At 40.5% G+C, this 24,663-nt stretch overlaps 1 protein-coding gene across 1 annotated transcript in view; it reads right to left on the reverse strand.

The window, feature by feature from the left end:
• si:ch73-60h1.1 (calcium/calmodulin-dependent protein kinase type IV) overlaps window positions 1–24,663 on the reverse strand; it is a 205,063-nt gene that overhangs the window by 157,340 nt on the left and 23,060 nt on the right. The window contains exons 6-8 of the mRNA XM_067387405.1: window positions 2,068–2,158; window positions 1,869–1,943; window positions 1,590–1,665 (exon numbers count right to left, since the gene is read on the reverse strand). Coding sequence (XP_067243506.1) covers window positions 1,590–1,665; window positions 1,869–1,943; window positions 2,068–2,158 — 242 coding nt within the window. The remainder of the gene's footprint in view (window positions 1–1,589; window positions 1,666–1,868; window positions 1,944–2,067; window positions 2,159–24,663) is intronic.

Below are 24,663 nucleotides of genomic sequence, written 5' to 3' on the forward strand. Positions count from 1 at the left end.
TCATATCTTAACTAATCATGAGTTCATGTTGAAGTAACTATTAACTCAGGTATTAGTTCATGGTTATTCATGTACTGTTATTGTAAAGTGTTACCCAACTACGCATACTATTTTCTATCTGATTATTTGTAAGTGTGAACTCGTGAAATTGACATAGACAACACTGCAACATCAAGTTGTTTATTGTCCAACATTCCCAATTTTTCTGATGCATGTTCTTAATTTAATTTCATATGTTGTTATTAATTCAGTGTTTATAATACTAACACTTGAACTTGAAGATTTTTAACCCAAACTAACTAGAGAGAAAAGGTTTTGTGAAAAAAGTGGAAGACTTAAACACAAAGTGTGTAAAATAAACTGTAAACTTTTTTTTTTTAAACAAAGCAGCTGATAGAAACTATTGGACTGCCGACTCGCTTTCACCACAAAATGGCGGAAACGCAGGGCTGCTGCTGGGCGCTGGTGTTTCAATGAAACTTTCTATTAAGTGTCGCTTCTTGTTAATGTATATTCTTTGGCCTAAGTAACATAGGCCTACGTGGTGCTAAACCAGATCGAGCTACCAAGCAAACATGCTGTTGAGGATTACAAAATATTGTGCGGGACCTGGACTCGACAGTAACGCTACAACATGTCAGTAACTGGGTTAATTCTAATCCCTGATCTGATATTAATGATTCATGTACAGTCAGATGATCTTTGTCTGTGTGTCATTTGTTAGTGTGCAGAAATTGAGTTTCAATGACGAGATCACTGCTTTCATTCACTCAACATGTCTGTGATCAGCTACACAGTGTTCATCTCTGCACCCTTTCATGCCATGATCTAAATATAACGCCATAGATCTAAATGTAATGCAACACTTTTCACGATTAGTTAACCTTGAGAGCTGTAATTAGCCTGGTAATACCAGACTCTGCTACTTCACTTTGCTTCGTAGACAGAGTCTGGAATGGCATAATAGAGAAGTGTTTTCTCTCTCGCTAGGGGGCGCTTGTCTGAAGTTTAAAATCATTGGTTACCCGTAAGCCAATCAGATACGTTTAGTTATGACGTATGTTATGTGCCTGTACAGCCGCATCGAAGCACAGACATCATGCATCAAACTCAAATCTATGATTGAACTTCCACTGTAAACCTGTTGTAAACACATGATAAAACAAATGTTTATCAAACACTCTTCTTGTTCTGGCTTCAGTTTGAAAAAGAGTTGAATGTTCTCCATAACAGAGCGAATTGCATCCCGTGTCTCGTTTCCCATTTCCGCGGTCGTTTCGGTTTTCGATTTCTCTAACCTACAATGTAAAACTCGGCGCTTAGCATCTACGTCACGGCTCTCACTGCAAAGATGTCAGCCAATCACAGCAGTGGGCGTTTACAATGAAGTCTCACAGCAGACACGCCCCTTAAAACGGAGTGTTCAAACCAGAGGCTAAAATCAAGGTAGGAAAAATGCCTTTTATTTATAAATTATGACAATTTGGGGTGTAAAAAGCATACTAACATTATAAGTGCACCCCAGGAAACATTATAAAACAATAAACCAACGCAGTTCATGACCTCTTTAATGTAAATGTAATACTCACAAAATATAAAGGATGACTCCCACGGACCACATGTCAACCTCAGGACCATAAGCGTTTCCTCTGAGGATTTCAGGAGCTGAGTGGATGTGTGAATAGAGGCAAATGATTGCAAATTAATTGGCTTATAAAACTTTATAAATCATTCACTGGAATTCACTTGCTTGTGGACACCTAAAATGATTTATTTTAGAGGTACATGTTTATCTAAAAATAAGGAAATAAGTAATAGGGTGGGTAAATCAAAATACAAATAATGTGTTATCTTAAATTCTGACTCACCGCAGTAGCCGGGGGTCCCACATACTGTCTTCATCGTCACTTGCTCATCAATTATTTTAGAAAGGCCAAAGTCCGCTGTGGACATTACAGAAAAGACTGAATCAATAAAAACCTGAAGAGTGAAGAACTCACTGTTCAGTCTCATTTTTCCCACATCAAAGACATAATGGATTAAATGTATGAGTATACAGTTTGTTACCAATCTTGAGAGGTGCGTCTATTGACAAGTCAGCATAGAGGAGATTTTCTGGTTTGAGGTCTCTGTGAACAACTCCATTCTCATGCAAGTACTGCAACAGAGATAGAACAAAGGTAGCAGATCACTTTTGTGTACAATGATCATTTAAGTGATTCACTCTCTGTGTTTTTTGTACATAGGTGACAAATGTAATGTATGGGGGAGACAAATGTCATTATGAGATAAGTGAAGTTCCTAAACGTAATTTAGGGAGGAGCGAACCCATCTAATCTTCCAATCAACAGCCAGAGAATATATAAGCAGCTGCTTACCTCTCTTCAGTCTCAGCTGTTTCAGCATCCCTCCACCTCCCCAAACTCCACCTTCATTTCAGGTACCTTGCCCTATGTAATCACATCCTATTTATTCACTGGGGGGTGTATCAGAGCTCGAGTTGAAGATGCTTCATCGAGCCCCTCCTCAGTGGACAGCAAGCCAAATTAGCTAACCTAATACCCTAAAGATTATATGGGCAAACGAACTCGTTAATGAAAGAAGAAGGAAATCACCTTTACCATTGTTCACAAATGTATATAAGCCGACACTTGAACAATAAACTTTGAAGAAGCTTAAACAATGAACTATGTGTTTGTGTTAATTTCTTTCTGTGGCTGAGAATATTTGAGGGCACTGACAGATAAAGAAAATAATCTAACAGTGGGTGAGTAAATGATAACAGAATTTTCAATTTTTTGTGTGTGCTATGCCTTTAAGACAGATTCATTGGTGAATTTCAATGGAATCTGCAGCAATTTGCTAAATCATAAAAGGAGCATCATGGGTTAACTGGATAAACAGTAAAATGACTGGCGATATGATTGAGGCAAAATGGAAAATTTCAGAGAGTAATCAGAATGTCTACTAAGCCCCACCACCCCTCATTTAGCTACTCTAATAAGTGATTTGTTATGTTTATTTCATTATTTCATCTATGCAGCTCTAGGAGCATGTTTGTGTGCCTTATTGTGTGTGACTGTAGATTACATCCTCAGTTCTCTGAAGTCCTGATGGAGTGTAGGTGGGAAAGATGAGTTCACTGAGGCAGTCTGGTGCAGTTCTCTGTTAAAACAGCTGTTATGAAGGCAGAGACAGACTCTGTATTCAGTCTCTCCTCACTTCACAGTGGTAGTTCACAGAAAAAAAGAAAAGAAAAATTCTGTTGTCATTTACTCATGCCGTTCCAAACCTGTATGACTTTCTTTCTTCTGTGTAATATAAAAAGATTTTTTTTAAATAATTTCCTGGTTTTTCTTTTCTATGCAGTCACAATAAATGGTGACTGAGGCTTTCAAGCTTTAAAAAGGAGGACATAGCATGAGGGTTCTGTCTTCTATCTTCTATCTTCCAGAATCTGGCTGTAAGGTGTGGGAGTTCACTTTTAGTCCATCTCTTATCCTGAAATGTCCATCTTGCAGAGATGGACTAAATGATCTTCCAAAACTTACTGCCAGATTCTGGAAGATAAATTCTTCAAACAGTGGTACAAGAGGATGTGGTGCTGGTCCTTCAGGAGTCACTCTCAAGCTGTCTGTCTATAAGGCCTATAAAAACCCAGTCTTCATGTATTTTATAACACTTCAGCTTGTGATTCTTATTAAGAGCGGGTCATTTTTTAGGATTCTTCACCTAACCTAAGTCTCTGAGATCCTGACACCTCACACTTCTGAAGACTCCAGGTAGGTTTCAGTACTGGGAAATGGTGGCGCTGGAGACTAAAGGGTTCCTGATGGTTTCACACTTAATTCTTCACCTTAATTCTTAATTATTTTGCAGTTAACGTGTCTTTTCTTCTCCAGCTGTTTTTGTATGACCCCGCTGACCCAATGAGCATTTCACTGTCCAATGGTCATGCTTTAACTTTGCAATTTCTAGTATTACATTAGTATTGCGTCCTTTTCATGAGTATTTAATAATTTTTGACTTTTCAGTCTGAGTTAAATCTCTTTTTTGGCTCATTTTATCTGTAAAAGAAAACCTGCCTAATAATTCTGCACACCTGAATATAGGGCATTTTTCATTTCCAGCCTTCATGAATAATTATATATCACTTATAAATGATTAAAAACAATATTAATAGTAGTTATTAAGATTGATGTGGATTGGAATTGGTAAAATGTGCTTGGAAAAAAAATATGATCAGAAAATCAACTTGCCTAATAATTCTGCACACAGTGTATAATTGAAAAAAAATGTAGTTGGTTCTACACTGAACATAATTATAAATGCAACACTTTTATTTTTGCCCCCTATTTTTTATGAGCTGAACTCAAAGATTTAAGGGCCGTTTCTCAAAACCAAGTTCACAAACTTCGGACTCGCGTCCTTGGTAGTTAGGACTTAGCAAGTTCGACTCAAGAGAACGAACTCCCGTGGACCGGAGAACACAAGTTCGGTGATTCTGCAAATGGAACGGCAGCGTTCTTGATAACATCACTCAGCTCGCTCTGGCTTCTCTTTATGTATATTTTAGCCAAGAATAAAACAAAATTTGTTATAAAACACCACTCTGCCTCTTTTCGTTTTATTTAAAAAACAAACAAAAACATATTAGCCTAATAGTCTCGGGCAACGAGTGATCTGCAATGTGCATAGGCCTATATTTATAACAAAACGAAATATTAAACAACCCTGCCTCTTTTCGTATATATTTCAAAAATATTAAATGTAATACTATTTGTGCATACTCTGATTAACTTCACTGTAATAAAATGAAATAGGCTATAACATAAAACAATGTCTCTATTTGTTTTATGTCAGTTTTAAAGGTCCCGTTTTTCGTGTTTTTTTTGAAGCTTTGATTGTGTTTATAGTGTGCAATATAACATGTGTTCATGTTTCGCGTGTAAAAAAAACACAGTATTTTTCACATAATTTACTTATCTGTATACCGCTTTTCCCACTGTCATAAAAACGGGCTGATGACTTCCTTGTTCTATGAAGTCCCTCCTGCAAAAATACTTAAGGAGTTCTGATTGTGCCAGCGGTTCCTGTGTTGTGATTCGACAGCAGCTTCGCGCTCCTTGCCCGGAAAGGTCATGCCTCTTACCATAACGTGGAGATGCATGCACTCAGTGTTATTGTAAACATGTCTTTAATTTTACCCTATCAATCTGAGCCGGAATCAGACCCGGTGATTGGACTGCGGGATGTAAATAACAGCGTTTCGACGACATGGTGACAAACACACTCTACAAACGCAACTCTTGTGTATTCCTGTGGGCGGATGTTAAGCTGCATTCACGTCACCTCGTATTAACCGGAATCTTGAAATGACAACACGTGATGTTATATTCGGAGCTGTTCACGTCGTTTTGGTCCTTGGACTGGGAATTATGCGTTTCCATGGCACCACTATCAACGCCTAAATGAATCAACAGCAGTCAGGTGGTACAGCGGCCACGTGGTACATCTGGGAGCTTTCAGAAAACTCCCAGCTTACAAGCTGTAATTACGAGCTCTACGAGGATGTGAACGCTTTTTACAAGCTAGAATCTTGTAATTACAGGAATTACGAGGCCACGTGAACGCACCTTTTGTCAAAAAACTGTTTTAGTGATGTCATTAAAGAAGGAAGTAGAGGGATGTAGTCCAAACTGGCCGTTCGATGTAGGCAACTTCTGTTAAATAAAATATCTCGCTTGGCATTGAACTTTGAGCTTTAAAATTTTACAGATTTTATTTATACACTAACAACAACATTACACACTAACTAAAGTTTGAAACATGGGATCACGAAGAATGGGACCGTTAATGATCAATAATAGCCATTATAAAAGGTAAGAATATACAATAAGAAATAAAGCAAACAATTTAGTCAAGCGTACAAAATCAGCGCTTTAGTAGGATACAAAAGTTAAATAACCATATAAAGTTATGAAACGTCACGTTGCCCTCAGCCAAAACGGAGCCAGCGGCAAACGTCAGAAGGACTAGCCGAGGTAAGGCTGCTCTCGGCTGGGCACATGAGCGCTGAGCGTCCGGTGATCGCCTGGATCTCACAACTCCGACAATGTCAGTTCAAATTGTCGGAAAGGCGCAATCTTTATCAAGAAACCACAAATTTGAGCTTTAAACCAGCACATTCTCACCTGAAAAACTCTTAAAACTACATATCATAACATAAAAACAGTAATATGTTTAAATTATGTGGGGGTTTCTCCTTTACTATTGACGCTTGCTGGTTAGTGTGAGATGCATTCAGGGATACCTGGCTGTCTCAAGTTTGCACAAGTCACCTCTCGATGCATCCTTGATAAAAGGGGCGGATCAAGAACTCATCCGGGAATTTGAACTGAACTTGGCTAGATGCGAACTTTGAATTGGAACAGTACTTGGACAGCGACTGATGACGTTTAACAAGTCCACAAGAACAGACAAGTACGCATATTGAGAAACGGCCTAACTGTGTGTTCACACCGCCGGCGGCGAGAGCGTCAAAGTGACGCTAGTCATTCATTTTCAATGAGAGCCGGCGGCGAGCTCCGGCGAGAGCGGCGCGGCGCTTCTTGGACGTGAGAGCGTCGAGGAGAGTTGAAATCAGGTTAACTTTATGGTAATGAGCTATGACGCAGTTCGGCGGCAACCAATTGGAATGTAGAGGTCCTCGCTTGAGAGACTTCCGATTGGTTGACGCGACTTGTCATTTACTTTGACCCTCCCGTCGGCGGCGGTTTGAACGAACAGTACAGCGTTGTTGGCAGGGCGGCAAAGGCGACTGTTGACGCTCTCGCCGGCGGTGTGAACGCACAGTAAGACTTCTTTCTGCCGCCTCACCGGAAGTTGTACCCACGTCCTCTTTTACAGTAGCGCCCCACGGAAACAGGTGGATAGCAGCCACGGCTCTGTATGGGCAGGTGGGGCAGAGCCTCACCAAAATATTCATCCTAACATATAGGCCTACCCCTATGTACACTGAATTAATAATAAATTATGAATGTGTTCAGTATTCTGCAACAAATATTTTTCAGATTTTCTAGACTATTTTAAGTCGTAAAGTGAGCAGGATATATTAAAATGAAGAGCATGGATTCGACAGGCATGTATTCATAATACTAAGAGGGGCAGCCGGTCTCAGAGCCCTTCCCAACTCTACAGCGCCACACAACTTTCCTATGTAAATCTGTGGTGTAAAATGGAACTGCAGCACCCTCATAGAGCCATTGTGGCAGATTTCTGGCTGCCCGCTTATTTCCACGTTAAACAACACGTACACCTCGCTCCAGATCAAGACGATATCATTCTGCTTCAGATGTGTCTGCTTCAGGTCAGTAACTGTTTGGCATATCTGTTCTTCCTATGTGGGGTAGCGTATCAAATTAATGAGTATAAAAACCCTTTAATTTAAACGTGCTCATTTAATAGCTTTTATAGTAGTTCTGTTGTTTATGTTTGTTCTGAAAATAGACATGACTTTTTTCCTTACTCGAATTCCTACATAACTATCCTAAAACAATATTCTAAAACAAAATTCGGAAGCAATAAATACAGTTCTAAGATTCTGTGTTGTGTGTACTAAATTCTGTCAATCATCATTACAGCGCCACCCTCAGGCTGAATAACGCAAGGACATTCAATTTCTGCCAAAAGTGTGTCTGATGTGTTCAGCGATTAGAATATAAAGCTTACAAAATGGCTATAATAAACTAGTGCTTAGACCCAGAATCTGTCCTACCTATATTTATGGCCAGAAGCCACTACTGTTCTCTAGTGAGACTTCACCCGCATAACTCTAACGCAAAATTTGCATATTGTTTGTGGTATATGAACTGGCTTGGCTTCATGGATATATATTAATTATTGCGACGTGACATTTTTCTTTAAAATGATGGACACTGATTCAGATATCGTCCGCGTCATTTCCCGTGATAATAAAATTAAGTGAATTATTAAATAAATGAGTAAAAAAAGAAAAAGCAAACAAACTTGTTTGCTTAAAACTTCTGCGAATAATTTGCTGATGAAGGTACAAAAAGACATTTACCTGCAAAAAAATAAATAAATAAAAAATAAATAAATAATAATAATAAAAAAAATGTCTTGCCCCCCGTAACTCGAGAGTCAAATGTCGCCCATGGGCAGGCGTATGTTATGGACAACGAACACAGGTGCATTTTATTGATGGCATTTTGAATCCCACCGAGATCCTGAGGCCCATTGTTGTGCCATTCATCCCCCAATAGAGGGTATGCATCAACGTCACTTTCACGCAGGAACGCGCTCCCTCAGTTGGACTGAGTGGCAAAAGAACCTGCGGCATGTGTTACGTTCTATGATTGTGTCATTGGTGTATATATTCTGTCCTGTGCGCTGTTTTTTTTTTTCTTCTCTTTTCTCTGTGTGTCTCTCTCTGCTGCTCTATTAGGTGCTGGGGAGAGAGAGATCTAGTTGATTGATCACACCTGGGGCTCGTTGTGGCTGCACCCTGAAAAGAAGCTCCCAGAGTTACTCAAACTGAAGCCTGCCTTCCAGAGTGTTGTGTTCCTCTCCTGCTCTGCTTGTTGTGCTGAGTTCTGTGATTGATTGTGTGAGACGGTGAAGCTTTTCTACATAGCTAATAGGCTTATTATTAGTGATGGGCAGATCGAGGCTTCATGAAACACTGAAGCAGCTGAATCAAATGTGCCGTAATGATTCGAGGCTTCGAAACAATCTGACACCCGTCTCCACGGTGACCCCTAGTGGTCAGAGCAGTGCAAATGCAACAAAACTCAGGCCAAACATGCATTAAAAATACACTTTAACAAATGTATGGCAAAGGTTTTATTGAAAGTAAAACCAATGAAATGGAATTAACTAATCATCTAATAAGATTAAATATATAGTGTATAGTGTATAATATGTGTTCTTTTATCCATTTTCAAGGCTTGTTTCTCTGTTCCATGGCTCAAGCTAAACAGGCAAATAAGAGATTAATAACTACCATTATTAATTTTAATTATTCTAATGTATAATTAAAACATCTACAAATGTATAAAACTGATCAGAGATCAGGTAAAACCATAGGGTAAAGCCCTAGACACTTGTTCAATAGTTCTCAGTGAATCTGCATGATTCATGGGCTCACTTTATCATCGCCCTCTATCGGTGAACCATTGAAATTTCGAACTGTTTCGAAACAGTGATGACGTAATGAAGCCTCGTTTACTAAAATACGTGACTTTGGCAGTTTGATACACGCTCCGAATCACTGATTCGAAACAAAAAGATTCATGAAGCTTCGGAGCTTCATGAAGCAGTGTTTCGAAATCGGCCATCACTACTTATTATAGCCTGAGTTTTGGTCACCTATTCATTATTGCTGTCATCTACATGCTCAAACGTGTTGGAAGCTGTAGGGAGGTGGGTGCCTATTTGATTTTTGTAATAAGTTTTCTCCTGTTTTTGGCTAGTTTGGAGTTAGCGTACTTTTCTGTTGTTTATTTGTTTTCTTTTGGTAGTCTAAGTAGTTTTACTTCTTAACTAGTCAGAGGGTACTTTTGTTTGTTATTTTGGCAATACCCCCTCCTGAAGTCTCTTGCTTCCTCTTGATTTACTTTTTTTTTTACTTTGTCTAAAAATATCTTTTGTTAATAAACCTTTTTGTTGAGCTTCAACTTGTGTCTGTCGTGCAGGGCAAGGGACGGGCACACTCACTCACCCCAACATCCCATTTATTTTCTTTTCACTGTTACTCCCCTTTCCCTAGACAAACTTTATGCCTGGGACGTAACACATGACTGGATTTAATAGGGGAAACTGCGAAAACGCGATGTGTTTCCTGACATTTATATGTGCCTGATTTCGATGCTGGGGAAATACATAAAGCAATCTGCCTGTGAATATTTTATGTAACTACAATATAGGTAGGTTTAAATCCGAGTAATCACTTTTTATCAATGTTATGTATGTATGTGTGTGTGTGTGTGTGTGTGTGTGTATATATATATATATATATATATATATATATATACTCATTCCCATTTTTGAGAGAAATAGGCCTTTTCTGTACATAGGCCTTAAGGACAAATATTGCACGCGTTTATCGCCAGCGTTTTTGAGACATTTTTTGTGTTCATACCCAAGCGATTTTCACTGGCCATGCGCAGAGTAAACGTGCAAATTCACTCCCTGACAGTATGTGGTGCTTGTGCTTAACCGTAGTGCAAATAAACATATTTATAATATTATTAAAGTTAAATAAAATAAAAATGCAGATATTAAATGGCATATATATGACATATGAGAGATAGTAGTCAGAAACGCTGGCGCAAATAAACATATTTATGAAATAGACATTCTCAACTATATTTCTTGAATGTTAAAAAAAAACAAAAAACAAAACAAAAAAAAAAAACAGTAAAAATACAGAAATAATACACATCTATTGGTGTGGCCAAGAAGTGGCAGAGCACCCATTTGCGTGCGTATCAATCAGCTCCCTAGTTCAGTACTCAATTCAGCTCCCTAGTTCAGTAGGGAGTCTGCCACATTCATTTACATGGTATACTGATACGACCTAGTAAGCTAGGGAGTTGTTTGAGACGCAGGGATAGTTTGTAGGGGTCTTCCTCGTCTACTTACTTTCTCTTCATCGTCTTGGTATCAATGTGTGCTCGGCAAGATCGTTTTGTGCTTGAGCGCCACCAAGTCGTGTTTTACTGTAACTTCAGCAGCTCCAGGCAAGTGAACAAAAGTGCCACTCTCATTGGTCGGTCAGTTTTTAACGCGGCGCGTCAAACCAAAAAAAAACGAACCCGAGGCGTTTTTTACAGTTTTGTTCAATTGTTTACATGCAATTTTGAAAACCGGGTTATTTTTTCAAAATATAATCACAATTATCCAAACACCACACTAAATTTGCATAATTCCTAGATTGTTTGCAAAATGACACACTTCAGTCAAAACATATGCATTTGTGAAAATGCTATTAGTTTTCATTTAACCAACACCGTCCTCAATGATCAGACACTATTGCAGCCAGTTTCACACTGCTGTGATAAATAAAAAACACATTTGTAAAAAAACTAATTTTAGGAAATAGCATGTGCTAGTTCCCTTTCGATACTTCACTTGTACTGCGTATGGGAAAGGTCTCCTTTTTCGCCATTACTGAAGCCTTTTTTAATAACGCAGTGTAACTGCATTGTCATTGGTTCACTCATAGACAAGTTGTTGAACCAATGATGGCGCGGCATAGCTGCGCGACCTATGGCGACAGAGTGCGCAAATATTCCCGCCGAAACGGGCGGGGTTTAGGGCTATATAAGCGGGCGTTTCGCCATAGGATTTCAGTTCTCTCTACTTCAGCGACGACTTCACATCGCTCCTCGCTGATCTCCGGCTGAAGCCTTCGCCGCCTGGGAGAAGCTCTCGCCGCCGTCAAAGAGGCTCCCGCAGCGGACTGCTGAGCTCGGCGAGGAAGAAGCCGAGCCTCGAGCCGCCTGCTTCCCGCCGCCTGCCAGCCCGTCTCCTGCCGCCATCTGGCGCGCCTAAAAGATTTTTCTGCGGTTTATTGCCGCTCTAAAAGAGCTTTCCAATAACTGTTTTCACCGCTCTAAAAGAGCCCCTCAAACGCCGTTTTAACGGCGGCGGCGTTGTTACAAATGCCGCGCCACTCGTGTGGCACATGCAGAGCCCCTCTGCATGACGACGACGGACACGGTGAGTGCGTCGGCTGCCTGGGCAGACCCCATGCAGAGGCCGCGCTCAACGGGACCTCATGTTCTCACTGTGAGAACATGAGTCTCGCCTCTCTGCGCTCGCAGATCTCGCCGCTCGCGCCCTCCCATCTTCTTCCTCCCGCGAGCCGGCTAGGAAGAGACAGCGGGGCAGAGCGGCCCAGTGCACGGAGGAACGAGTATGTAATTTATGTATGGAACGAGTACTGCGTTACATGCCGTGCCACGAGGCTGCGGCTTCAGTGTCGTCGCTTCAGTCGAATGACCTGAAATCCTATGGCGAAACGCTCGCTTATATAGCCCTAAACCCCGCCCATTTCGGCAGGAATATTCGCGCGCTCTGTCGCCATAGGTCGCGCAGCTATGCCGTGCCGTCATTGGTTCAACAGCTTGTCTATGAGTGAACCAATGATGATGCAGTTACACTGCGTTATTGAAAAAGGCTTCAGTAACGGGGAAAAAGGAGACCTTTCCCATACGCAGTACTCGTTCCGTATCTCAGGGAACCGAGGTTATGTTAGTAACCGAGTACGATTTTTGGCCAGACATTATGTAAGGGATAATTTAGATGAAAAAAAAAAAAAAAAGTGACAGAGCCACAATATTCTTCATGATTAGTTTGAGATATAGGGAGAATGTACACAAATAGGCCACCTATAAATTTACCAGGCACTGCACAACACTGATGCTGCAGACTGAATATTTCAAGTATTTCAATACTTACAGTATTTCTAACCATAATCAGTTACAGTAATCAACCAACAATGAAATCAATGAAACAAATAAAATCTGTAGACAAATAAAAATTACTGCATAAAGTACATACACTTTGACTCTGAAGAAAAACTACTGTAAAAGCAACAAGAATACTGTAACTATTCATCATCTCTCAGTCTGGCTGGATCAGGCCATAAGATTTCATCCACATCACAGGCTATGTCTTCATTGGCAAGGCACCGTTGGAAGAATCGCCTCGTGTGATGAATCCACCCCTGCACAGAAGCTGCTTCGATATGATCACAGGCCTGCTCCATGGCCTGAATTAGGGGCAAACGGTCATAGGGCCACAGGTCATATACCTTTCACCGCCATGCTGAAAAAAACTCTTATATTGGATTCAGGAAGGGTGAATATGGGGGAAAGTATAAGACTTCCAGAATACCATCCAGCCTGATGGAATGAGACATTGTCCCAAATGACAATGTACTGCATCTGGTCCACTTGGTTTAATGCTGTGACAATCTTGTGCAATCTGTCAAGAAATGCAAGTATTAGATTTGCATTATAGGGTCCCAGAATTGCATGGTGCTGGAGGACCCCATTTTGTGTAATAGCAGCCCTAAGGGTGATGTTACCCCCTCGCTGCTCTGGCACATTGGTGATTGCCCTGTGTCCAATTACATTTCTCCCTCTTCTTCTTGTTTTCCCAAGGTTAAATCCAGCCTCATCCACATATATAAATCCATTTGCAAGACTCTCTGAAACACAGTAAAGGACAATAGGATGCTATTCAATATCTATTGCACAGTATTTTTGGTAACACTTTAGAATAACTGCACACTATGAAGCATTAGTTAAGCATTAGTTAATAGTTAATTAATCACTTATAAAGCATTAATAGACATTATTAAGTCGTTTATAAATACAGCTATAATTGCTTTATTCTTGATTTATAAGCATATCTATAATGTGTTTAATAATTGTATTTTCATACTTTATTAATTGTCAATTTATCATTTCTAAATTAAGTATTACATTATTTACAAATCAGTTGTTTACGAGTTGTCAGTAGTTCATTTAGAAAGTGTAAGTAAATGATTAATAAACTATTTAAACATTAATTTATACATCTTATTATTTAGACATTAGTAAGTTATTTAGTGTGTTAGTAAATGTTTTATTAACACATATTCTTACTGTAATTCATGATTAATTCAGATAATTATAAAACATTTAGAAGCAGTCAGTTAACTATTTGTGTGAGCTCATCTAAAGTGAGGACTGTTTATGCTTTGTAAAGCTTTTATAAATGAGATTTAAAGGTTCAGTGATCTTCTGCACTGCTGTTCTCTAAATTTAAAGTTAGTACTGAGGTAGTTTTGACACTGGGAATATGTATTAATAAAGCATTTAATAACACACTAAGTAACTAATACTATATGTTTAAATAATAAGATGCATAAATGTACATTTAAATATTTTGTTAATCATTTACTTACACTTCCTAAATGATCTTATGAATCACTGACAACTCCTAAATAACTGGTTTGTGAATAATGTAATACATAATTTAGAAATGATAAATTGATCATTAATAAAGTATGAAAATACAATTATTAAACTCATTATAGATATGCTTATAAAGCAAGAACAAAGCATTTATATCTGTATTTATAAACAGCTTACTAATGTCTATTAATGTTTTATAAATGATGAATTGACTATTTACTAATGCTTAACTAATGCTTCATAGCGTGAGTTATTCTAAAGTGTTACCGTATTTTTTTGTGGCAGAACATTTTGAGCAATGCACAATACCACACCATAGTAAGATGAACAATACATACCTCCACATACTCATTGCGCAGATGTTTCTCTCTCTCTGAATTTCTGTCAAATGTTACCCGATACAGTTGCTTCATGTATATTTGATTTTTCTTGAGAATTTGACCTAATGTTGACAGAGACTCGTTGGATGTTTTTCAAAATATGGTCATCATTGATGATATTGGCTTGGATTTCTCACAGCCTGATACAATTATTGGTCTAAACCATGTACACAATGGCGGCCTCTTGTGCACGAGTGAACATAGGGCCCCTTCCACCTTGGTGTCCTCGACCCTCAATCCTATGTAAAAAAAAAAAATGGGGAACGACCCCATGATCTTAACAGTGTTAGAAAAATCTCTTCTCTTCAGGGATGACAGCTTTGAATTTTATATTATATATATATATATATATATATATATATATATATATATATATATATATATATATATATATATATATATATATATATATATATATATATATATATATATATATATATATATACAAAGCTGTCATCCCTGAAGAGATTTTGAAGAGAAAAAAAAAATACACATGCAGCCTACTGTCAAAGTCACAGTAAACAATATTGATGATAAGTACAGCAAGCTTCAGTTTCAATGTACTGTGTGGTTAGCTTACCTGTTTTCTCGATGAAATGTCCGAATTACCGATGCAACAGTATTTCTGCTGAGATTTTGTTGAACTCTTTGTCCAGCTTCCATCAGTGTCAGTCCATGGTTGATAACATGTTCAATAAGTGTTGCACGGATTTCTTGAGTCAAATTTGGTCCTCGTCTTTGTTCAGGTTCTATCAACTCTTCAAGTCCTTCTCTACCGCTTCCTCTATCTAGGCCTCTTCCTCTACCTCCTTCTCCTCTTCCTCTACCAAGGCCTCTTCCTCTATCTCCTTCTTCGCCTCTTCCTCTACCTAGGCCTCTTCCTCTATCTCCTGTTACTCTTCCTCTACCTAGGCCTCTTCCTCTATCTCCTTCTCCTCTTCCTCTACCTGGGCCTCCTCCTCTACCTCCTTCTCCTCTTCCTCTACCTCTTTCATCTCCTCTTTGAGCGCCCCCTCTCATTATCACTCTTCTTCTTCTAGCTCCTTCCATTTTTGTTGAAGACAGGTGAACTCACCTGCTGCCTTTTATAGCAAACCTGAGTGCTGCGTTTTCAAATTAGCACATGTGTGCTTCCACACCTGGTGGATGTGATTATCCGATTCGTTCATTAGTGTGGTCATTGGCAATCTGGGGCTTTGTAATGACAAGGAAGTAAGGTGTAAGGTGTAAAAATGTGTGTAGAGTTTTACAAATCACTGTGTGTAATGTTTTGTGAAAAGGGTTAAGCAGACATTGTGTGTAATGTTGTGCAAATCTGTGGAGGTGTTTTGCTCATTGGAGTAGAATTTTGGAAATTGTGTGGAAATTTTTATTTTGGTGTGTAAACAATCATAAAAAACTATGCTCTCCAGTTTTTCACGTCGATGTGCACACTCACATTGGCACCCTTTGTTTAGTCACAAAATGTTAAACGTCTGCGATAATCGCGCGCAATATTCCTCCCGGTGTGTACAGGCCTTTGGATCTTTGAGTTCAGCTCATGAAAATGGGGGCAAAAAAAAGTGTTGTGTTTATAATTTTGTTCAGTGTATTTATCGAGTGTTAATTGGATGGAGGCAGATCTAAATGCGAGATTGTAATCGATTGTAAGAAATGTGTAGAGAAAAGATTTTAGATTGAGTAGATATTTTAATGAAAATTTCTAAGGTCAAAACTATTTTTAAAATGGAATGCATGGATGAATCGTTCCAAATAAGATTAATAACATGCATTTAGAAAATGTGATTTTTCATTTCATGCTGATTTTAATGGCAGAATAATTGAGCGTTGAAAAATTCAACTTGTAGAATGTCATTCAAGTTTGAAGTGACATGACAAAATGATGACAGAATTTTCTTTTTTGGACAAACTATTCCTTTAACAAATCATCTCTGGGTTCCAGTTTTCAGCACTGCAAATTGCACAGTCTATTCTTGAACCTCTCAAACCTTCTGTCATCCCTGAAGAGATTTTTCTAACACTCTGTTAAGATCATGGGGTTGTTCCCCATTATCTGTGTATGGGCGTTTGTGATCTGGAGTCTGCTAAGTGCAAGGATGAGTCATTCAGTGTCAGGTCGTGTTAATTAATTTTGTGTTCATAGGCACGAGACAGATGTTGTTCCTTTAACATAATTCCAAAAATATAAAAGCGCATCACGATGGGTGAAAAGACAATGAATTCCTTGTAAATGTGAGCCCAGCAGAACGTGATGAAATACAGAAAGTGTTCGTCAGATGAAAAAGTGTTAAATGAAGGTGACAGAAATCACTCTTCTGTTTTAGCACATGACTAGTGTGAAAAGCAGAGGTGAGTCAGTCCTACTACACACGCCATGCTTTGCTGAAATACAGTTCCGGAGTTTTATGACATTGTAAACATTTAATTACAAATACTCTCTAGGATGGTTTGATGGCGCTTTTTTTTGCCTTTAAGTATGAATATGTTAGCATTAAAGGGGACCTATTATGCAAAATTCACTTTTATAAGGTGTTTTAACACAGATGGGTGTACACAGTGTGTGTAAACAACCAGCCTATAATGGTAAAAATCCACCCAATACTTTTTTATAATCTCCATTTATCATCAGAACATTCTGTTTTATATTTCCCCCTACTCCTACGTAAGGGTAGGGAAACCCCGCCCATGACTGGTGGCGATCTGCCCTGTTAGCATAGATACCTCCCTGAGTGAGAATTACAGAGTCCGCCATTTCTGTTTACTTGCTGTATCAGTTAGAGATATACAATGTCTGTTCCAAAACAAACAAAAAACATTACAAATGTTCTGTTGTTGGATGTACCAATGGACATACAAGGTTTCATAGACTCCAGCCATCTGAGTCACTGTGGACACCGTGGTTGAAGTTATTACTCCAGGATGGATCATAGGTTAGAACAAACCTATGGTAAAAACTGTTTGTGATTCTCTCCGGAGCAATTCTGGTCATGGCAGAAAGGGAAAATGCACACTTTATTATAGTCCATCGGAGTTGTTTTACAGCTATAAAGTTTACCAGTTTATTAAGTACCCCCGAAAAGACACAAGGTCTGTTTATATTTGTTTACTGTTTAGTTGTGTGGCAAGGGGGGGCGTGGTTCAGCGAACGCTGCAGCGGGGGAGAGCGTCAGGAGACGCGCGGTGGATGAGCGGGTTAAGCGCAAATAACAAACACCTGTCTCTTGTTACAGTAATTGCCGTGGAGAGAGTACTTAAAGCCAGGAGAAACAGGAGTGAGTGAGAGAGAGAAGGACTGCTGGCTGCCAGACTCCCAAGGACGGACTGAAGTGAACGGAGTGAATTCCACTGTTATGTTGATGATTGTTTTTGTGCCTGTTTGCACACCTTTTTGTTATTATTGAAAATAAAAGCAGCCAGCAGTCATAGCCGACCCTTGTCGTCTTCCTTCCTAAAATCTACGAACTCTGTTACACTGGTGCCGAAACCCGGGAAGGAAGACGGAAGCCGCTGCCATGCAGACGCCCTCTGCTACTGCACCATTTTAATTACATTCTAATTACATCTCTCGCGGTCATGCAGCAAGAACAACATCAGGCCCTGCTGGACTTGCGTCAGGAGGACCGCGAGACGTTCCGGAGCTGGATTGACCGGTAGGTTCGGCCGGAAGTCCCGGTCCAACAAGCTGCGCCCGCCCACCTCCGTCTCAACAAAATGGGGCCTGAGGACAACCCGGAGGCATTTCTGGATCTTTTTGAAAAGACGGCCGGGATCTGTGGTTGGCCGCGGGACCAGTGGCCGATGCGCCTGGTCCCACTGCTCTCCGGGGAGTCCCAGATAGCGGCGCAGCAGCTTCCGGTGCAGAACCTCCTGGATTTCGACGATCTCAAGAGGGCCATCATCCAGCGGGTTGGCCGGAGCCCCGGACAACATCGCCAGCGCTTCCGGTCTTTTGAGCTGGCAGAGGCCGGCCGGCCCTTCGTGATGGCCCAACAGCTCCGGGACTCCTGCCACAAATGGTTGCTGGCCGATGGAAGTGACGTGGAGAGCATCATCGATCGTGTGGTACTGGAGCAGTTTATCACTCGGCTTCCCAGAAAAACGGCCGAGTGGGTCCAGTGCCACCGCCCCACGTCGCTGGAGTCGGCCATCCATATCGCAGAGGACCACATGGTGGCATGCCCAGGGGGACCCAGAGCATTTTGTGGACAGGTGCCCTGTGATGGAGGTGGGGACGATGGTCCGGGTACCGGACGTCCCGCAGGCTGCCCCCGGTCAGGCTGGGTGGTACCAAATACCTGTGAGTTTTAAGGGGGGTACCTATCAGGCATTGGTGGATTCAGGATGTAACCAAACCTCGATCCATCAAAGCTTGATACAATCTGGGGCATTGGATAATAGCCGCGTGGTTAAGGTGCGGTGTGTGCACGGGGATATAGTGGAATATCCTATTGTGCCAGTCATTATTCAATTTCGGGGTCAAAAGCATAGTGTGGAGGTGGCAGTTAATCCGCACCTCTGGCATCCGTTAGTTTTGGGGACCAATTGGCCAGCATTCACAGAATTATTGGGGGCTTTATGTACGGATGCTTCTTGGGAGAAAAATGCAGCGGAGGGGAACGCGAGTGTGCAGGCGGGAGAGACTGAACCGGGACCACTGGGTACTGTCTCAGGGGAACAGAGCGAAATCGAGAGACTGGTTTTTCTCGGAGTGCGATGATTTTCCTCTGGAGCAGTCTCAGGATGAGACGCTGAAACGTGCGTTTGACCAGGTCAGTACCATCGACGGCCAGCCTCTCCATCCTGGACAACCGCTTACCTATCCATATTTTGCAATTATTAAAAATAGGTTGTATCGAGTGACCCAAGACGCTCAGAAAAAAGAAGATACAACCAAGTTATTAGTTCCCAGAAGCCGCCGGGAAATGCTTTTTCAGGCGGCTCATTCTAATCCAATGGCTGGACATTTAGGACAGGGGACAACACTAAATCGCCTCATGACCCGATTTGTTTGGCCGGGCATTCACGAGAATGTGCGTAGGTGGTGCGCGGCTTGTCGTGAATGTCAGTTGGTAAACCCACCGGCCACCCCAAAAACGCCTTTGCGCCTCCTTCCATTAATGCAGGTCCCCTTCGAAAGAATTGGCATGGACCTCATCGGGCCATTAGAGCGATCAGCACGAGGACATCGTTTTGCATTGGTCATTGTGGATTATGCAACACGATATCCAGAAGCAGTGGCTCTCCACAACATTTCCGCTAAGAGTGTTGCTGACGCACTGTTTTCTTTAATCTCCCGAGTGGGGATTCCTAAGGAAATCCTCACTGATCAGGGCACGGCGTTTATGTCACGGACGTTACGCAAACTTTACGAATTATTGGGCATTAAATCGATTCGGACCAGCGTCTTTCACCCACAAACGGACGGGTTGGTCAAACGTTTTAATCGCACGCTTAAGACAATGATTCGTAAATTCATTCAGGAAGACGCCAAAAATTGGGATAGATGGTTGGAACCCCTGTTGTTCGCTGTGCGAGAGGTCCCGCAAGCCTCCACGGGGTTTTCCCCCTTCAAGCTTCTCTATGGTCGTCAGCCCAGAGGGGTGTCAGACGTCATAAGGGAGGCTTGGGAGGACGGACCTTCTCAATCTAAAAATGAAATTCAATATGTGCTGGACCTGAGAACAAAACTCCACACGTTGTGGCGGCTATCTATGGAGAATTTGTTGCAGGCCCACGACAAACAGAGCCGGCTGTATAAGGGGGACCAATCTGCGTAAATTTGCACCGGGAGATAAAGTGCTTGCATTACTCCCAACGTCCAGTTCAAAATTATTTGCAAAGTGGCAAGGACCGTTTGAGGTCACACGGCAAGTTGGGAGAGCTCGATTATGAGGTAATACACTCAGATAGGAGAGGAGCACGTCAAATGTATCACCTCAATCTCCTGAAAAAATGGAATGAGGGGGAATCAGTGATGCTGGCGACGGTGATTAGCGGGGAGGATGATCTCGGGCCAGAGGCGAATATAAAAAACAATCTCTCGCACTGGCCCCAGGGGGAGATCACCTCTCGCCCTCCCAGCTCATTGATCTAACCAAATTACAGGCAGAGTTTGCTGACGTGTTTTCTCCCCTACCTGGCCGTACAAACCTCATTCAGCACCATATCGAGACAGAGCCGGGCGTGGTGGTTCGCAGCCGGCCGTATCGCTTGTCTGAACACAAGAAAAAAGTAGTTCAGGAAGAATTAGGTGCGATGCTTGAGATGGGAGTAATAGAAGAATCCAACAGTAACTGGGCGAGCCCGATAGTTTTGGTTCCTAAGACGGACGGCTCGGTCTGGTTCTGTGTGGATTTTCACAAGGCGAATGCTGTGTCGAAATTCGACGCATATCCAATGCCACGGGTTGACGAATTGCTTGACCGGCTTGGTACGGCTCATTTTTATTCGACACTGGACTTAACAAAGGGTTATTGGCAGATCCCCTTATCTCCGTTATCCCGAGAAAAAACAGCTTTCACGACGCCGTTTGGATTACACCAATTTGTTACACTTCCGTTCGGGCTGTTCGGGGCACCGGCTACCTTTCAGCGGCTGATGGACAGGGTTTTACGGCCCCATGCTGCATATGCGGCTGCCTATCTGGATGATATCATCATATTCAGTAATGACTGGCAGCGGCATATGCAGCATTTGAGGGCGGTCTTGAAGTCGCTGAGGGGAGCCGGGCTCACGGCCAACCCGAAGAAGTGTGCAATTGGGCGCGTGGAAGTAAAGTATCTGGGTTTCCACTTGGGGCATGGACAGGTGCGTCCCCAAATTGATAAGACTGCAGCAGTTGCGACATGTCCGCGCCCTAAGACCAAAAAGGAGGTGAGACAGTTCTTGGGGCTGGCGGGATATTATAGAAGGTTTGTGCCTAATTATTCGGACCTCACCAGCCCCTTGACTGATCTTACTAAAAAGGAGGCACCAGATACGGTCCAGTGGATGGAGCTGTGCCAGCTGGCCTTTACCCAAGTAAAGGCTGCTCTGTGTGGCGGGCCGTTGCTTCACTTTCCTGATTTCTCTCTCCCATTTTTGTTGCAGACTGACGCATCGGACCGAGGGTTGGGTGCTGTCCTGTCTCAGGAGATAGAGGGTGAGGAGCGGCCGGTGCTGTACATTAGTCGTAAGCTCTCTAAGAGAGAGACTAAGTACAGCACCATGGAGAAGGAGTGTTTGGCCATCAGGTGGGCTGCAGGCCGGATGGCTCCCCGGCCTGAGTCGGGCGGTGGGGGTATGTGGCAAGGGGGGGCGTGGTTCAGCGAACGCTGCAGCGGGGGAGAGCGTCAGGAGACATGCGGTGGATGAGCAGGTTAAGCGCAAATAACAAACACCTGTCTCTTGTTACAGTAATTGGCGTGGAGAGAGTACTTAACGCCAGGAGAAACAGGAGTGAGTGAGAGAGAGAAGGACTGCTGGCTGCCACACTCCCAAGGACGGACTGAAGTGAACGGAGTGAATTCCACTGTTATGTTGATGATTGTTTTTGTGCCTGTTTGCACACCTTTTTGTTATTATTGAAAATAAAAGCAGCCAGCTGTCATAGCCGACCCTTGTCGTCTTCCTTCCTAAAATCTACGAACTCTGTTACAAGTTGTAACGAGTGTTTTTGTGTAATTCGCTGTGTATGTTGATGATAATACAAGGGAGAGAGTGGTTATAGATAAAAGACTTTAATTGTGCCCTTCTTGTACTGATTTATTCAGCTCTAATGGTGATTTTCTGGAGTGAAAACATATGCTTCATGTTTTGTGTGATGTACAGTAAACGTCATAAAGTTTATTCAGTCAAGTTTTGGCCATTATTCAAACAGGGTCCGATACAACAGGCTTGTACTACATTTTTGTTTGTTTGTTTTTTTAATTCGCTTTGGTCCTATTTTCACAAGTAAGATGTACATGTTCAAAACTCTTAGTACAAAACTCCAAACTGATCACACATCTAACACAGCTAGTCATTCTTTCATACCTGATCTCATGCTTTCGTTTTAGTTTTATATATTTTCATTCTACATAATCACTGTTTCAAAACACAAGATCATTGTAATATGTAATGAGAACATTTGGTTTAATCACCAAAACACAACAGAATGTTTTTCTTTTAGTTTAGTAAACAAACAATGCAAGATACATGTTTCAAATCAACCTTGTTGCTGAAATAGTTACACAGGCTACAGATGCCACTTTAGAAAATACATTTACATTACCTAAATTACATAATTGACATAAAATCCATAATGTTTGTAATAGTATCTATTCAGTGTTATCAAAAGGTGTGATGAATTATGACACAGTCATGAGGTTTTATGTAGAAAATTGCAAATAATTTATATAGAAACTATACCTGTAGAATTAATATCTATAAAATCTACCCTAGTGAAAAATAAATATACTAAAATCTATTTGAAATACATTTATTTTATGCTAAGTGTACTACAATTGCATTTACATTTGCATGTACTTAATATAAATACCCTGCAATTGTACTTTTAGTAAACTAAATTGGTATACTTAAAGTCTGCTAAACTGGAACAAGTATTTTTGTGTTGAGGTCCAACTAAAGATACACTTAAGTACATTTGATTATGCTAAAGTGGAACTATTGCAAGTATACTTTAGTACATTTATATATATCTTGCTTTCAAATTATACAGTGATCATACTATCCTTACTAATAGTGATATTAAACACATTTTAGGCTTAATATTAAGAAATATGCATTGTGCAATAAAGAAGAACTGCAAATAAAGTATAATTAAAATATTTATGTCAGTATGTCTGTGAACAGTCAACATTTGAAACTGATCAAAACCCTTCATCAAAGTTAAAAAACCTTCTTCTAAGGATAACTTTGATGAACTTTTTTGATCCACTTCAAATGCTGACTACTGTATATTAATGGCTTTTTAGTTAGTTAGTGTGAAATTAATGTAGGCCTATTTAAAATACATTTTGGTAGGGTTTTTTCACTAGGGCAGACTCTGCATCCATTGCCTCTGACATGTTTTCTCACCGTCACGTACTTAACTTGGAAACTCTTAAGGAAATCCAGAGTTACCTCAACTCATAAATAATTATGAGTTGTGCTGATGTTCATGTGCATTTTAAATACATTCTTTCTGACATGACTTGAAAACACTGTAACTGCTGAAGCTAAACCTTGACCCCCATTGGCCTGCCCCAATGTACTAGTTGAACCACAATGATTGATATGTTTTGAACACGCTATAAAGCCAATGCCATCACACTCACCAACAATCGGTTTTGCTGTACTTTTGCTAAACAACTGAACTCGCTGGAGTGCACGCAATTGGGAATCTGTGTTGCAGATTTTGGCACATTTGTCAGAAGGACACTTTAGGGTCTAGAAAGTCATTGTAGCTAAAGACACAAGTCTCACCATGTATTTCAAATCTGACAATGATCAAATTATTTTTAGATGATGCTATACAATTTTTCAGAAGAGACTTTCTTTTTGTGCAAACAAGGGCAGGATTTTCAACTTTTGCCTTATAGCTCAGACATAACCATGAGAAATTTGCAAATAAAATTATTTCATTTGTTACATTTTTAAGTACTTCAGTAATTTATTTCAATGAACAGTATTTGAGTTCTACTTGTTTAGTATAAAAAATAGTATTGGCCTAGATAAAATTTTACAGGAAATGTGTTTTGAGTTGCAAAATATAATCATAAGTAAGTTTAATTATGATCTTTACCTTTTTTAATAATTTGCTCACACTTTGAATATCAGGTAGGCTATTGTTTAATTTAATAGCACTTTTTACAATTTTGCATGGTTGCAAAGCAAATATACATATAGAAAGTAGTTATAATAGTAAATATTTGTAAATATGACAAATAAAGAAAACTACATATAGTCAGTTTGAAATGGTGAAAGAAATTCACATACCTGATCAGAAGTTTACATTTGTTATATTTGTGTATTCCTAATGCACTTCAATGCACCTACTGTAATACACTTTTCACATTACAGTTTTTTACAGATGCTAGGGATCAATTATCATTGCTTTGGCACAAAATGAATTCAATGACTACATCTCTCAAATTTCATGAATTCTTTTCTCACTCAGACACAACAAAACTCTTTGTACGTACAGGAAAATTTGCACATGGTTACATACTGTTTTTAAAACTGTTAAACTTATGTTAAAACAATAACATAGTACAAAACTGAATAAGACCGCAATTTGCTACATTCCTACAGTAATATTTTAATGAAATATA

Source organism: Chanodichthys erythropterus, chromosome 6, assembly GCF_024489055.1.
Source record: "Chanodichthys erythropterus isolate Z2021 chromosome 6, ASM2448905v1, whole genome shotgun sequence".
NCBI lineage: Eukaryota > Metazoa > Chordata > Actinopteri > Cypriniformes > Xenocyprididae > Chanodichthys > Chanodichthys erythropterus.